At 35.6% G+C, this 16,897-nt stretch overlaps 1 protein-coding gene across 1 annotated transcript; it reads left to right on the top strand.

Moving 5' to 3' along the window:
* Nucleotides 1-10,972: 10,972 nt before the first annotated feature.
* LOC136207426 (probable pectinesterase 8) lies at nt 10,973-16,287 on the top strand. The gene is made up of 6 exons (XM_065998681.1): nt 10,973-11,385; nt 12,279-12,450; nt 12,712-12,918; nt 14,797-14,899; nt 15,003-15,159; nt 16,008-16,287. Exons 1-6 carry the CDS (start codon nt 10,973-10,975, stop codon nt 16,162-16,164), a joined length of 1,209 nt encoding a protein of 402 aa, XP_065854753.1. The 3' UTR covers nt 16,165-16,287.
* The last annotated feature ends 610 nt before the right edge of the window (nt 16,288-16,897 follow it).

Raw genomic sequence — 16,897 nt, 5'->3', positions numbered from 1 at the left:
ATCGTCATACAATGGAACCCCTCCGGACTTTAAGCTCTGGCTCCATCACTGCCGTATGACCGTTTTTTGGGAACTTTGGCTCTTGGTGTTTATTTTTAGTTTGGTGGCAAATTAATTAATGTGATTTTGCCAAATATGGTCTAGGTTGTAAAATATTATGAACAATCATGATTTTTCTGTTTTGTGTGCGTGTAAAATATTATGAACAATCATGAGTATAACACTCAGAATGTACGGAAAGAAAAAACACAGAGTATCAGGGGCGGATTTAGTGGGGGACTTAAGACTCGAGTACCTACTGATCATCAAAAAACGTTAAAACTTCTAGTAAAAATGTCAAAAAAATATTTAGTTAGCATTCATAGAGCACGGTAAACACCCGTTGTCGGTGAATCATGGATCTGTCACTGCAAAGTATCATACACAAAATGCAGAGTCTGTCGATTTTATTGTTAGCATCAATTCGAACTCAAACAACCAACAATCTGTAACCATCTGATCAATTGAAGGATCTTATGGTTGCCAAACATTCCTGCAGAAAAAGTAATGAAAAAATGGAAAATCAGTTATTTAAGCTTTACCAAAATGCTCATGAATTCACTCCGTTTTTCCAAAAAGTTCACTCTTTTTTTTTTGTTAGAATGGAAAGAAGAAGCAGCAGAAAACCAGAAAAACAGAAAGGCTACGTTAAGTAGCTAACAAACGGGAAATAACAAATCCTTGATAATCTTCCAAGAGTAAACGAGCCATGTCCGGCGGGGAGTGAAGAATTCTCGTAAAAGTTTACTCCTTCTTTAGCTTTTAGCTTTTGATTTTTATAAATAAGGTATACATTATATTGTCTTTTTCAATGAGAATATTAGTAATTTTCATACCATAAAATCTAGTTTCTATTTTATGATGGTATCAGAGTGTTTTTTCGAAGTTTTAATTCATTTTTATTTATCTATTTATTTTTCAACCGTAAACATGAATGTAATCACACCAGGAAGCTGGGAATGAAACTCTTTGTTTAGCCTTAGTTACTCATGTCCTCACATGACCAAACAATGATCAATGGTCACGTTATGTAAAGGTCGCATTGATGTCAAAGAACAAATTTGGTTTTGTGAATGTTACAATGCAATACCATATTTGTTACACGTCGTCTCACAATCAATAGCTCATAATATAATCTGGCTTCATAAGGCATCAAAAGTGTGGGGATGATATATACAATCGATTCTCACACAATGATTGCATAGTTGAAAAAGGAGATACAAAATCTGAAATAAAGAGAAATGACAGTAGTTGATTGCTACACATAGCCAAACATACTTCATGATGAACTTATGAATCTAAAGCCTTTGCCAAAATGCAGTTGTGATCCAGCATGCTCATATGGTGCAATTAATACAACAAAGGCTGAACATGATGCAGCCGAGTAATTATCTTCTTGCAAGGATTAAGAGACCAATATCGGAATATCAGAATCTCCTTGGGAAACTACTTCTCATGACCTGAGAGCACAAAACACAGACCGACAGAGGCCGAAGTCATGCAGACCCTCTCTGATGATTAAGTCAGCAAGGTATCTTTAGAAAGAGTACCAACTTGAAAGTAGTTCAATGATAGATGAGTGAATATTAGTTACGAAACTTGTATCTCTCATTTATGTGTTATTTATGGGCAATTGTTTACTAATGAGCTTGTATAATATACATGTGTCAATCCTTATAGGCTTTGGACCCTATAATTCTGCACTGAAGCAAAGTTGAGCGTATCATTTGGAATCCGAAACTTCAATTGCATCTTGCTAATTCATCTTTCCGAAAAGTAGTGGGCCGGACTGATGTTTGGTCATTTAATGGGCCCGAGCCTTAGCTTGTTAGGCCCAAAAGCCATTAATTACCATATCAGGAGCCCCCCCAAAGTATTTTGAGAAGCTCTAGGGCTTCTTTGATTACAAAACTGTTATAATTACCCTCACAATAACGACATCACAATAATGCCTTTATACGTGCCGCCTCCTTCGAAATCATTATTACATCCAACTAAAAAATGTATTGATGATGACGAAAGACTCTTCACCATCCATATTTTCCAATAAATCAACGAGAACAGAGAGATGAATTTGCTGAAAATAAGAACCTATTTATATTATAATGCCAATACATATATTTACAATTATATCATTAATGAGTGTTCTCACATAAATATGTGTTTTCACACTGGAGACGGTTTTTATGTGATCTATGTGGGGTGTTTGAGACTGTCTATCGTTGTTTCTTAGCTCTATTTTTTTTTGGAACCTGAAAGTGAAGCTTAAATAGATGATGGATTTGCATCCATATAAATAGTGTTCACAAGCCAGTCTGGCACAATAGTTGAAACAAAATCGCTAGCATTGGAACAGGCAAGCCTAGCTACCAAATGAGCCGCACTGTTCGCTAAACGAGAAATAAAAGCTAATTTAAAAGATGGGGTGGATCTTAGCAGGACTCGACAATCTTCCACAATCATACCAAATTCAGAAATGTCCTGCTTTTCAGAGTGAATAGCATCTACCACAGCCTTAGCATCAGATTCAAAAATAACAGCAGATTAACTCAAATTAGCAATCCATAACAAACTCCTGCGGATTGCAAGAGCTTCAATGACACGTGGCTCCTTAATGCTTGGGATAAGACTGCTACTACAAAAGAGAAATGCTCCCCTTTCGTCCCTAATAACCGCTCTCATGCCACTGCTCTCTAATTCATTGAAAATGGCCCCGTCGATATTGCATTTGATAAAGCACGTGCTAGGCGTGTTCCATCTATGTTGAAGATTTGGCGAAAAGTGGTTACCTCTCATCTGTGTGCCCTGTGTACGCGGGAGTGGCTGGACGGCCGTGGGCGGGGCCGTCTGTATGTGCGTTGCTTGCGTGTGTCGATTGCCTAAAGCTGGCGCCTTCTGTTGATAGGCTTTCCAATCCTGAACAACCTCCAAACTGATTCGCCAAACCGTGTCTGCCGGCCACCATCTCATGTGCCACAGGACTCTGTTTCTGTGGTCCCAGATTGCTTTGAGTGCACAACCGATTCTAACTATTTCTTCCAGATTTGAGTTGCTCAAGGCTTGGAGAAGCCACTCGTCAAGGTATCTGTTATCCACTCTTGGCGCAGGAACACCTGCTACACGCCAAATGTCACCTGCGAAACAACAATCAACAAATAAATGGTTATCCGTCTCTTCTTGCTCCACACATACTGGGCATTCAGTTGAAATGGGGACTCTTCTCTGGGCCAACCGAGCTCTAGTGGGTAAGCACTTTGAACACAGACGCCAAATAAACTGTTTTAGCTTAGGGGGAATCATCAGTTTCTACAACCTCTTCCAACCCTCTTGGGCTCTGCTAGCTTCTACTAGCCCCATACCTGACAAGTAGCCCGAGTGAACATTGTAGTGTCCATCCCTTGACCAATGCCAGATCCTCATATCTTCCCCTGCATTGTATGGCAAGATAATATCACTAATAGCCTGCACTTCCACTTCGTTAAAGCAGCCGTTTAGTCTCTGCATATCCCACCCTCTCCCATTTTCAAGGAACAAGTCCGCTACCATCAAATTCTCCATTCCAGGGACCAAAAAGGAATTTATGCAAAAACCCTCTAGATTAGGAACCCACTCATCCTCCCAAACTCTGATTGATCTACCATCTTCCACTCTCCATCTAACCCCTGTTTTCAATATACTAATGCCTTCCCATATGCTTCTCCAAACCATACTAGGATTATTGCCTAATTTGGAGAGAAGTAAGTCCTCCCTAGGGTAATATTTAGCTTTGAACATTTGACTCACTAAAGTATTTGGGAATTTTAGTAATTTCCATCCCTGTTTACCTAACATTGCTAGGTTAAACACATGTAGATCCTTAAAACCCATCCCACCTGAATCTTTAGGTCTACACAATTTACCCCAATCAAACCAATGAATGTTTTTTCTGCCCTCAGGTTTCATACCCCACCAAAAAGAATTCATTAATTTTTGCAGCTCATCACAGATAGATAAAGGTAAGAGGAACGTACTCATACAAAAGGTTGGCAAGGCTTGAGCCACAGACTTAAGAAGCACCTCTTTCCCAGCCTGGGACAGGAATTTGAGACCCCACGCACCAAACTTCTTGCGAAGCCTATCAATCAGGAAAGCGAAAACTCTGTGTTTGGAACGTCCAATAAGTGATGGTAAACCCAGATATCTGCATGTGTCGAGAGGAGTGCACACCCCCAATAATGCTTTGATCTGTAATCGCAAAGGTTCAGACACATTAAGACTGAAGAAAACCCCTAATTTGCTCAAGTTTACTGTCTGACCCGAAACCACTTCATATTTAGACAGGATGTTCATGACCTTTCTAGTCTCATCAATAGTTGCCCCAAAGAACAAAAAGCTGTCATCAGCAAAGAAAAGGTGTGTTACTGTCGGTGCCCTTCTGCAGATCTTACACCCTGAAATAAGCCCTTCTTCTTCAGCCTTTCTGATAAGTTTAGATAAGACTTCAGCACACATGATAAAAAAGGTAGGGAGATAGGGGATCCCCTTGCCTCAATCCTCTACCAGGGACAACTTGGTCAGAGCACTCCCCATTTATTGCCACCTTGTATTTCACAGTTGTTATGCATAGCATCATCCAGCCAATCCAGGTTTCATGAAATCCCATTCTGCCCAAAACTGCTTTAAGGAAATCCCAATCAACTCTATCATAGGCCTTGCTGATATCAATTTTTAAGGCAACCTGCCCATTCTTCCCTCTATTCAATCTCTTCATATAATGTATGCTTTCAAAAGCCACCTGCACATTGTCAATTATAGACCTTCCAGGAACAAAAGCAGATTGAGTTTCACCAATAATCTTAGGGAGAACCCTTTTCAGACGATTTGCTAAGGCCTTGGCAATTATCTTGTAGATGACATTGCACATGGAGATAGGGTGAAAATCCTTCAGCATTCTAGGATTGTCAACCTTTGGAATCAGAACAATTGTGGTGTCGTTTATTCCACTTGGAAATTCCCCCTCACTAAGCCACTTTGCGCAGGCTGCTCCCATATCTGCTCCCAATGTGTCCCAAAAGGCTTGAAAGAAGCCCAGATTTAGCCCATCAGGGCCATGGGATTTGTTAGGACTTATAGAAAATAGAGCTTTTTTAAACTCTTCATGATTAAAAGGAGCAACAAGTGATTCGTTCATGTCAGGACTGATGCACGTGTCAATTACCTGCACAGTGTCACCCCTACTCAAATTCGAAGCCGAGAAAACATCCTGGAAGTAACTATGGGCAAGGTCCAATAATTCGGCTTGGTTATCAATCACAACCCCATTCTCATCTGTCAAAGAGGTAATTGAATTCTGTTGACGTTTAGTTTTGACACTAGCATGGAAAAACTGTGTGTTTCTGTCCCCTTCTATCAACCAGAAAACCTTAGCCCTCTGCCTCCAATAACTCTCCTCAGCTTCCAGGGTATCATTAAGTTTTCTTTTGGCTAGGAAATAAGCGGCAATGGAATCCCTGTTTCTACTACCATGTAATCTTTCCATTTGGGTCCTCCATTTCCTAATTTGGCTTTTGAAACGCATATTGAAACTCTTTCCCCACACTGTCATTTTCTGCACACACTCCTCTAAATTTTCCTGAACTAGTTTGCCCCTCTGGCTTCTCCAGTGACCTCTAACCAAATTATTGAACTCCTGCTCTTTAAGCCAAACCTCCTCAAAATGAAATCTCCTTCCTCTACTTCTACTTCTCTCCCTTTCCAGATGAAGAAAGAGCAGAAGGTGGTCTGAATACCCAGTCATACAAGTTTTGAGGTGATGATTGTCAAATCGATTCAGCCACTCAGCCGAAGCAAAACCCCTATCCAGTTTTTCTCTAACCTAGAGCTCGGACCCTCTACCTCTTTCCCAAGTAAATCGGTTACCGTTCAGGATCAGTTCGCTCAGCCCACACTCCTCAATTGTTTTGGCAAACTCCTGCATTAAGGGGTTAGGGTATACCGCTCCACCCACCTTTTCATCAGAATTCATAATACAATTAAAATCTCCAATCACTACCCATGGGACAGAATCATCCCTGGCTAATCTTCTCATTAATTCCCAAGACTCTCCATGCCTACTACGATCAGCAAAACCATAGAAGCCCACCAATCTCCAATCGCCCTGAGAAGAATTAGTGATAATTGCCTCAATATGATGATCAGAAAACTTTTGATCACCACCTGAGTCCCTGCTTTCCACAACAAAGCTAACCCTCCACTACGGCCTCTTCTACTGACAGGGAATGCTCCCTCAAACTTTAACTGTTGTTTTAGCAAACTTACTCTCTGATCCTCTACTAGTGTTTCCATCAAAAATACAATATTAGGGCTTTGGGACGAAACAAGCTCCTTTAAGGAGCGAACTGCCCAGTGGTTTTCCAGGCCACGACAGTTCCAGCTTAAACAACTCATTTCCCCCGGCGGCCCTGATCTTTAGGGCTCGCCGAACCAATTTCTGTGGAACTCCCCTTATCCTTTCCAAGAACAGAGACTTCCCCCTCCTGCCTATCCTCTCCCCCCTCCCTTCCCTTTCCCTTATCCTCCCTTCTTCTTTTTCTGACATTATTTAATTCCATCTCAGTATCTTCCCCCTTATCTCCCTCCTCCTCACCCCCATCCCTTGACCCTCATCGTTCGCTAAAGGCTTAAAGAAAGGCCCTGTAAATGGACAGATCATTACTTCTCTCTCCCCCTCCCTCACTGGTTTGTTCATCCCCCTCACTTCCTTCCCTCTCCCTGTATTAGTTATATCCCTCATAGCTCCCGATCCCCCTCCCCTCCCACCTCCGAACCCCCTCAACCCCCTCCCCCCTTGCTATCAATTAACCATTTTGCCCCACTATTGTCTCCACCTCTTCTGACTGGGGCTTTAAGCCATTCCCCCCACTCTCTCTAAATCTCACCCCCCTGCATATTGAAAACTCTCTCACAAAAGCGTTCTGTATGCCCCATGCAACCACACACATAGCAGAAAATACCTAAACGCTCATATTTGAAAGTAGCTAAAGACCACACGTTTCCAGTGCTCCTCAGTTTTTTAAACCTTTTCAAAGGGAGTTCACTATCTAGACTGACTCTGATACGCATAAACTGTCTGTGAATACCAGAATTATTGTTTAAATCATACTCCTCAAAAGTCCCTAGAAAGTTTCCTAGTTGTTTGCCAACTAGTTCAGACATAGTCCCCACATGAAGGCCATAAATTTGCACCCAAATAGAATAGTTCAATAAATTCACATCATCTATATACACGCCCAAATTCCAGACATTCATAATCAATATATAATTGTCAAATGAACAAGGACCTCCAGCAATCACCCTATCTCTATCCATCGGATGAAAGAATTCAAAAGAGTAAAGGTTAGAGCTTACCTCTTGAATTTCGACCCCTCGCATTGGTCTCCATAGAACCGCCAACCTGTTTCTCATGCTCAAGAAATTGAGTGGCCTACCCGCCACAAACCTTCCTAAGAAGCAAAGACCCGTACCAATCACCACTTCTGGCACAGTCGGTGTAAGCAAATCAAGCAGCCCACCTTCATCTCCTTCAATCCTGAGTCTCTCTAAATCCCTTTCCATTTCTGATATCTTTTCAAACTAACTCCTGTCCTAATTGAAAAACAGCAGACAAAATAGCCCCAAGAGTATACGACTATAGAATCCCCAAGCCTCTCCAAGAAAAACCGCAGCCTAAAGAACCCGCCACCACTCGTCTCACCAGCGAGTCCACACCGCCGCTCACCAGGAACGGCCTCCTCACCACCGTCGCACGCCCCCCGCGCCTTCATCTCTCCCGCCCACGGCCAAAGCGAACCCGCCTCTGACCTAGGTTGAAAATCGCAAAATCCGGAACCGCAAACCGCGAACTCGAAACAACAGAATACAAAACCCACTGATCGGAACAGGGACTACCTTTACCGGTCGACGGAAAGGACCCTCTCACCGGTAACGACTCACAGCGACGGCCCTTACCGAGGTAGCACGGCGTCGGCGTCAGCGATTTCGCGTGTTCGAGAGAGACTTCTTTTTTTTTCTTAGCTCTATTCTTTTTATTGATTTGATTTAATAAAGTTTGTTATTTTTCAAATATATTTATATTCTTGTGAAATGAATTTGAAATATTACCAGAAAATTTTCAATTGCGAAACTCGTGTCAAACTCAGTGAAACTCGTGGGACACTATTCTGAAACATTATATACATACATAACTCGTTTAAATTGATTTAAACTTGGTGAAATCTTTTATTGGGATTTAGTGAAATCCCCTAGATATTAGGGTCAAATACAGGAATATCATAGTTATATATAAAATTACAACTAAATCATATCACTAAACTTAAATCTTAATATGTCATTATTCTCTATATATTATGATTTTACACCATAATTTAAAAATTATAAACTCCAATTCACAAATCATAAACCGTAGAAAATATATTATAGACTTCTAATTTATAAATTCTAATCCTTAAAATATATTAAAAGTACTAATTTTACTAGTTTGACATAATCCAAAATTATAACTTGACATAGTTGTAAATAGTTTTTGAAATGTAAATTTCTGTGTAAAATAAAAAGGAAAATTACACAAAAATTCATATTTTAAAAACTATTTATAAAATTATGACTTGACATAGTTGTAAATAGTTTTTGACATAGTATAAAATTATAAAATTATGACCTGACATAATCCCCTAATTATTATCACATGAGACCCAAGAAAAATAAAAGGGAAAAATACATAGAAATTCATATTTTAAAAACTATTTACAACTATATCAAGTCATCATTTTGGATTATATCAAACTAGTAAAATCAGTACTTTTAATGTATTTTAAGAATTAGAATTTATAAATCAGAAGTCTAGAATATATTTGATAGGATTTATGATTTGTGAATTGGAGTCTAGAATTTTTAAATGATAGTGTAAAATCATAATATATAGAGAATAATTACATTTTAAGAATTAAGTTTGGTGATATGACTTAATTATAATTTTGTACTTAATTAGGCTTAAAGCACTTTTTGGCCCCTGACCTATCCAAAATTTGTGCTTTTGACCCTTGATCTATTATTTGGTCACATTTGGCCATTGACCTATCAAATTAGATAAAATTCAACCCATATTGAATGAAAAATTAACTTTGTTAGAAAATTAACAGCAGTCACCAATACAAAAACGACACATGACACATAAATAAAATTAATTTTTAACTAGAGATGGCAATAGTAACTATTTTACACAGTAAAAAAAAATCCTAAAAACTTTTCTAGTGTTCCGATAGAGTGAGAATTAATTTTATTTATGTGTCATGTGTCATTTTTGTATTGGTTACTGCCGTTAATTTTCCAACACAGTTAATTTTTCATTCAATATTGATTGAATTTTATCTAATTTGATAGGTTAGAGGCCAAATATGACCAAATAATTGGTCAAGGGCCAAATGCATAAATTTTGGATAGGTCAGGGGCCAAAAAATGCTTTGAACCTACTTAATTATGATATTCATGTATTTGACCCTAAAAAAAACCAAGAAAAAGGGCCCGATAGAATTTAGAACTCGTAAAAGGCTAAAAATGTTGAAGAGTGAAGTTAAGGAACAGTTTAAAATTGAAGCATAAACAACATCAATACTTAGGTAGTAGCTTATGGATTCACCAAAGAATGAGGGTGATTTGCAAGGCATTTCATCAATCCTTTCACTTCAAGTACATACATACATACATACATTCTTTTTTCTTTATTTAGGTAAATTACATTCATAGCTCGTGAACCTTGCACTTACTTTCATTATAACCCTTAAACTTCAAAACCGAATATTATGGCTTATGAACTTTACATTTTACTAATATGATAATCCATTTTAACGTTGATTGAAATTATCACTTCAATAGTAGGTAGCCCTCTATTATAAAATTGATGATATTTTGAACAACTTTAACTTTTTTTTTTGTTAAGGTTAGTTAGGTATTGTTTGGTTAGGTGAAGGAAAAATAGTTGTTTAGATAGAAAAATATCCAAAAATTATGATATGAAAAATCGAAAATGGTGGTTCCATGTGAAATATAGTTCTAAAGAACTTTAATACTTGATTTTTTTTTCATTTTGAGATCATCATCAGTCATTTTGACTTAGTTAACAGTAAAATGAGTCATTACATGAGTAGAACTGCAAAGTTAAAGGGTCATAATTTTCGATTTTGAAGTTTATTGAGCGATAATGAAAGTAAATATAAAGTTCAGGCGCCATAAATGCAAATTACTATTAAAAGAATATTAATAATTTTATATATACATCTCAAATTGGAAATAAATTTTTTACAATTTCTCTACGGTTACATTATATTTATATATATATAACTTTCAAACTATTAAATTTAAAATTTAAAATTTCGAACGCGAAAAAACCAGACCCAATAAGAAGAAAGGACGGTGGTGGACATTCGAAAAAGTCGATCACAACAACTTAATTATCAGGCACACTCTACCTCTGAGCTAACAGACCATTGGGGAAGAAAGAACATTCACACCAAAGAAGTGAGTAGAATAGCAATCCCATAAGCTTGGTCCTCTTTCTTTTATTTAGCGTTTCTCCACAATATAATCAAAGAAAGAGCAATAGTTCTTGTCATTGAATCATGAAATGGATAACATTCTATTTATTAATCGAGTTTTATGTTCAAATAAACTTAATGCGACCAAAATTAAAAAATCAGTATAATTTAATATATTGAAATAAAAGATAGCATAAACTCAATCCACCGAAATCAAAACGATCAAGGACTAAATATACTTTTTTCCCCATCCTCTTTTTTAAATATTTGCCCTATCCTTTCACTTCAAGTATATACATACATTTATATCTTTATATAGTATACCATAAATTTTTTTTATAGTATACTTTATTTCAACATTAATAATGAATCTCAGTCTCAACCTCAAAGTCATTTTTCACCCTCATATTATTATTCCTATTTTAGCAATATTATTATCAACCCTCGTAATAAATAATCCAAGCCCCTCATTATTTCTCAAAACTCAACTTATTAGATTCAGTTCAACCATTAATATCCAATATTCTAACTTTCACCACCACCACCGCCGCCACGGGCGCCACCATACCAACCACGGTGGCTCTAGCAAAAGCAAACTTGTAAACATATGTGATGAATTTCCACCGGATATTCCTCCGCCGGAGACGAACACAACCTCTACTCTCTGTGTTGATCGGAATGGGTGTTGCAATTTTACTACTGTGCAATCTGCTGTTGATTCTGTTGCTAATTTTAGCATGAAAAGAACCGTTATTTGGATTAACTCTGGTATTTACTAGTAAGTTTTTTTCTTTTTTTTTTTCCTCCGGTAATAAACTTTTCATCTTGTGCTGTTGAGCTCTTAAATTATAAATTGTTATACTCAGAAAAACTATCTTTATGTAAATCTATTGTTAGGATTGTAATCGAGCTTAGATTTGATCTTCTCATGAGGTTAGGTAGAAAATTTGAGCTAAGCTTCGAGCTTGGCTCATTAAAGAAATTATATGTTCGTGTCGAGCTGCTTGCGAGTAGCTTATTAATTATGTTCATAATTTGCTCTTGAATTGAAACACCTCATTAATTATATTCATAAGTAACCTTAGGAGCAAAGTTCTTAAATAAATAAACAAATTGCTTGTAAACAGTTTGTTTATTGTTCTTTTATTATTCATGTAGCAAATGAAATAATATTAAGTTTATATATATTTAATACACATAAAAATTATAGGTGTTTTAATTTATCAATGATCTCAGAATCATAATTTTTTTTTTACGAAATCCTAAGTTTGTCCCTCCATCATTTAAGAAATATAATTATTAAAAAAATAATTGAATACAGCTTGCTCACGTGCCTTTTCATAAACATAATAATCGAATTCGGTTACGAATCTATAACCGAGCCTGCTTGTGAGATTTAGAGCCGAGTTTCATTGTGCTCAAATTCAATTTGTTTATAAATCGAGCCTCAAAATCGTTGTCAAGCTCGGCTGTTTATGAATATCAAGTTGAATATGGTCGAATCTTTATTGAGTCGAACGTTGAGCTGCTCGGCTCATTTACAATCCTAACTATTTTTTTACGAGGTGGTGTTATTTCAAACCTTATTAATGAATAGTGAGTTTTTTTATATGTTTCATTACCATGCATATACTTAATGGTTATTTAATGGTTATTGATGTTTAATGTTAGTGAAAAGGTGACGGTCCCAAAAACCAAACAGAACCTAACATTTCAAGGACAAGGATACACATCAACAGCCATAGTATGGAATGATACAGCAAATTCATCTCACGGCACCTTTTACAGTGGTTCCGTACAAGTCTTCTCCAACAATTTCATAGCTAAGAACATTAGTTTCATGGTAATTAATCAACATCTTAATGGACTGACTACTGAATATTCACATGGACTTTAATAATAACCAAGTGAATTTGGTAATTCATCGTTAGATTTAGGCTAATTAAATCTAATCCATAAGATGCTTTGAATCTCCACCTTAGGATTGTAATAAGTCTAAATCTAATGATGAATGACCAAATACTGTATGGTCATTAAAGTCCCTACTCATAATGCTTATTTAGCAGTAATTAATTAATTAAGAGAATGGTATTATGTGCTGTAGAATGTGGCACCAATACCAGGACCAGGAGATGTAGGAGCACAAGCAGTAGCAATGAGAATATCAGGAGATGAAGCTGCTTTTTGGGGCTGTGGTTTCTTTGGAGCACAAGACACTCTTCATGATGATAGAGGTCGTCATTATTTTAAGGAGTGTTATATTCAAGGTTCCATTGATTTCATCTTTGGCAATGCAAGATCACTCTATGAGGTAGGTCTCCACCTAATTCTATCTTTTTCCTCTTTTTAGTTTTAAGTATATCTGTTCATCAACCTATTTCAGCTTGCTATTAATTTAGGTGGATTAAGATTCGGATTCAACTCGACCCAATCCGAATAAGCAAAAATATAATTTTTTATAATAAAAATTAGGATAATTAATTTATTAGTCCCTGTATTTTCAAAAACACATGATAAAGCCTCTAACCTTTTTCTCGATGAACTGTTTAGTCCCTAACGTTTTTCTCGGTGAACTGTTTAGTCCCTGCCGTTAGACTCTCATGAAGATTTTGTTAGTCAATTTGGATTTGCGTTCTTCTTTTCATTTCCTTTAAACTCTAATGCATCTGAAATCAATTTTGAGTGTTCTTCTTTTTTATTTTCTTCTTAATCGTTCAAATTCGTAAGCATTGGGTCTTTTCTTTTTCTTGTTCTCCATACAAATAGTTTTTTCTTCTAAATTGGATTTCCTCTTCTAAAGTTTGAAGGTAAATAGTAAAGGGTAATTTAGTCATTTCCGAAGTCATAAACGGTAAAAAATCTAACAAACAGACGGAATGACTAAACAGTTCACTGAGAAAAAAGTTAGGAACCTTACCATGTATTTTTGAAAATACAGAGACTAAACAGTGTGTTTTATCAAAATATAGGGATTAATAAATTAATTACTCTAAAAATTAATATTAATAAGACGGGCCAGGAGTTGACCCATCCCATTTATATGGATTCCAAATCCGTCCATGAAATAAGCTGGTTTTAATGGGTTTAACTGGACCTAATGATAATTTTCTTGCTCAAGTCTGGCCCAATGGATTATACTACTAACTACTTAATAATTAAGACACATCATTAATGTGAGATCAATTTAATAAACTTTCATTCTACTAAAATATCACATCTAATGGATAATATTATAATCACTTAATCATGTAAAATCATATTAATTTAATAATATATATTATAATTTTTTAATAAAAAAATATTATTTAACTGAAAGGCTGCCAAGGCAGCTGTTCCGCTTATTACAGATCAAGCGGTATGAACATGGGGATCCCAATACATCATTTTTACTTTTGGGAGTTAATGAGCTTTTGCCCTGAATATATATGTAGAGTAATAATATCGATAAAAAAACCAAATACACTCCTCAAAACAATTTGAACAAAAATCAACTTTGGATATAAATTTAAAATTTGTAAGGGTTAATATATCAGTTGTCTTTTGAATTTGTCTAAAATATTTGATTGGGCTCTTGAACATAGCGTCTCATTAGCTTTCTGAACTTGTTTAAAATGTAATGATTAAGTCCCTAAATGTATAAAAACGACATAAAAGTGTAAAAAATAGAAAGTTAATTTATTTTAAAGATTTAGAAAAGCGAATCAAGCTTTTATTATTTTTAAGTTTTGAATTTTTTTACAAATTTAACAAATTCAATTGTTTATCACTTTAAATAAGTTTAGAGCGTAATGGATAAACAAGTTCAAAAGGCCAATATATCACTTTAAATAAATCGAAGTGATCAATAGGTTATTTTAAGCAAGTTGAAAAAGCTAACGAAACACTTTATAAGTTTAGAGGATCAATCAAACTTTTGAGACAAGTTCAAACTCTGGGTGTATAATATAATATATTACCAACGGAAATTTCAAACACTATTTATAAATTTCCGTCAATAATTACAATCTATTTAGAATTTGCAACGAATTTTGTATATTACTAACAGAATATGTGACAAAATTATCTCTCCGATGCATAGTTCTAAAAAAATCTGTAATTTTTAACATATTTCCGATGTCCATGTGGCTCGCCACTGGACTTGAGCTTAAAACTTGTAATTTAAATAAGTTATGTTGAAAATATAATGCAGAACTGCCAGTTGGTATCGATGGCAAACCCCGTAAACCCGGGTACAAAATCAATAAACGGAGCAGTAACAGCACATGGAAGAAGTTCAAAGGACGAAAATACAGGTAAGGGTGATAATTTATGACACCATAACACTATTATAGAGACAACCAGACTGATACGATACCATCAATACGACTGACCCGAAATTGCTACTCTTAAATACAGGATATGCATTCGTTAATTGCACAGTTGGAGGGAATGGAAGAATATGGCTAGGAAGAGCGTGGAGACCTTTCTCTAGAGTTATTTTTGCCTTTTGTTCTTTCTCCGATATTATTGCTCCCGAAGGTTGGAATGACTTCAATGATCCCACAAGAGACCAGTAAGTCAATTACTTATTATTATTCTCATTTTATTTAAATTTTTTTCTTAATGTTTCGATAAAATTATTCTCCACATTTCTAATTTAGAGTGACCAAATCACATAACTCTAAAAACAAGATTCTTAGTTGGGTTTAGAGGCAGAGATCGCTGCACCCTCAGCAGTTGGAAACCATCCTTTATAGAAGTGATTCCGTCTCTAAAAAACTTCGTTTTAATCTAAATAGAGTAGGGGTGAGTAGAACCGAACTAAAAACCTAAAGACTGAAAAAACCGGACCGAATTATATTTTGATTTGGTTCGGTCTTAAGCTAGTTTGGTTTAGTTTTTAAGCTAGTTTGGTTTTCGGTTCGGTGTGGTTCGGTCCAAAACCAAACCGAACTACAATATATACTACATTTAGTTTTAGAATTTTAAATTAATTAACTAATTATATATAAAAAAAGAAAAAACAATTGAACATGTTTCTTCTCTCTTAACTAATTATATATACAAAAGAATAAACTAATTATATGATTATTATCTTTATATAATTGTTTAGTTAACAAAGACACAAGTAATACTAGATCTCTAATACTTTGTTTGGTCCAAACATGAACCAAACCGAATCAGATCGAAATAATTTGGTTTGGTTTGATCCTTAAAATACATGTAATTTGGTTCGGTTCAGTTCAATTTGATTCGGTTTTTGAACTGAATCGGACCATACTCACCCCTGAAATAGAGACGACAAATACTTCTTAGACTTAAAGTGCGTATATTACAGACTCGTATTCTCATATGTTGAGATTAGATTATCCGCAATAACTTTTATTATTATATATAACGAATGGAAATATATAATTGCAGGAGTATTTTCTATGGAGAATACAATTGCACAGGAGCAGGAGCTAATACGACTCTGAGAGCACCTTATGTACAGAGACTAAATGATACACAAGCTTTATCTTTTCTCAATCTGTCTTTTATTGATGCAGATCAGTGGCTCCCATCCTACACTACTTAATTACACTGCTATATAGTATATCTTCAATTCCCTACTATATTACTCATTTTCACAACTGTACATTGTTGGTCGTCATTTTTATTGATTATTTTTCTCGGTAATTGTAGACCAATCATAATTACGAATAAAAACATTCAAAAATCATATTTTTCTATAATAAAATCTTTTCTTTTTTTTCTATAATAGAATATCTATTCAATTCAACCGTCATGATAAAACGCTAAATTTTACACTTCTCTAAGGAATACCGTTACAAATACCGTTGTAAACGGAACTAAAAATTTTACCATAAAAACAAACCATTTTGTATAAGAAGAGCTAAATCTGATTTTTCCCCATATAAAAGTTGACCCTTGGCCCTTTCGCAAGTTTGTCAATTTTATAAATGAGCAGAACCGTTTATGAGCGGCTCGATAAAAACTCAATCATGTTTAGCCCAATTTATAATAAATCGGATTTAAGCAAAATTTTACTCAAATCCTTTAAAAAAACTCAGTTATAAATTCATGAAAAAACTATTTTAATCTTGTTCATGAGCACTTTTGATTCAATTGTTTTTCTACAAAGGAAGAAATGTGAAATTACATAGTTTTGTGTGGAACTATAATTTTGTGTGGAACTTTAGTTTTGTAAGTTTCTAATGAACATAACGAGTTATTTCAGGAGCAAAACAAAATTAACGAGATGCTCTCAAATAAAGCTCATAAACAAATAAATAAGCAACTCACGAACA

The sequence above is a fragment of the Euphorbia lathyris genome, chromosome 9 (genome assembly GCF_963576675.1).
Source record: "Euphorbia lathyris chromosome 9, ddEupLath1.1, whole genome shotgun sequence".
Lineage (NCBI taxonomy): Eukaryota > Viridiplantae > Streptophyta > Magnoliopsida > Malpighiales > Euphorbiaceae > Euphorbia > Euphorbia lathyris.
Note: the sequence above shows the minus strand (reverse complement) of the source record. Positions and strands in the feature narration are given on the sequence as shown.

What these genes read in the sequence shown, in the direction of transcription:
- LOC136207426 (XM_065998681.1), top strand. Translation starts at nt 10,973, where the DNA reads ATGAATCTCAGTCTCAACCTCAAAGTCATTTTTCACCCTCATATTATT. An exon ending in ATTAACTCTGGTATTTACTA is followed by an intron (nt 11,386 to 12,278) that starts GTAAGTTTTTTT and finishes GTTTAATGTTAG; the next exon opens with TGAAAAGGTGACGGTCCCAA. An exon ending in CTAAGAACATTAGTTTCATG is followed by an intron (nt 12,451 to 12,711) that starts GTAATTAATCAA and finishes TATGTGCTGTAG; the next exon opens with AATGTGGCACCAATACCAGG.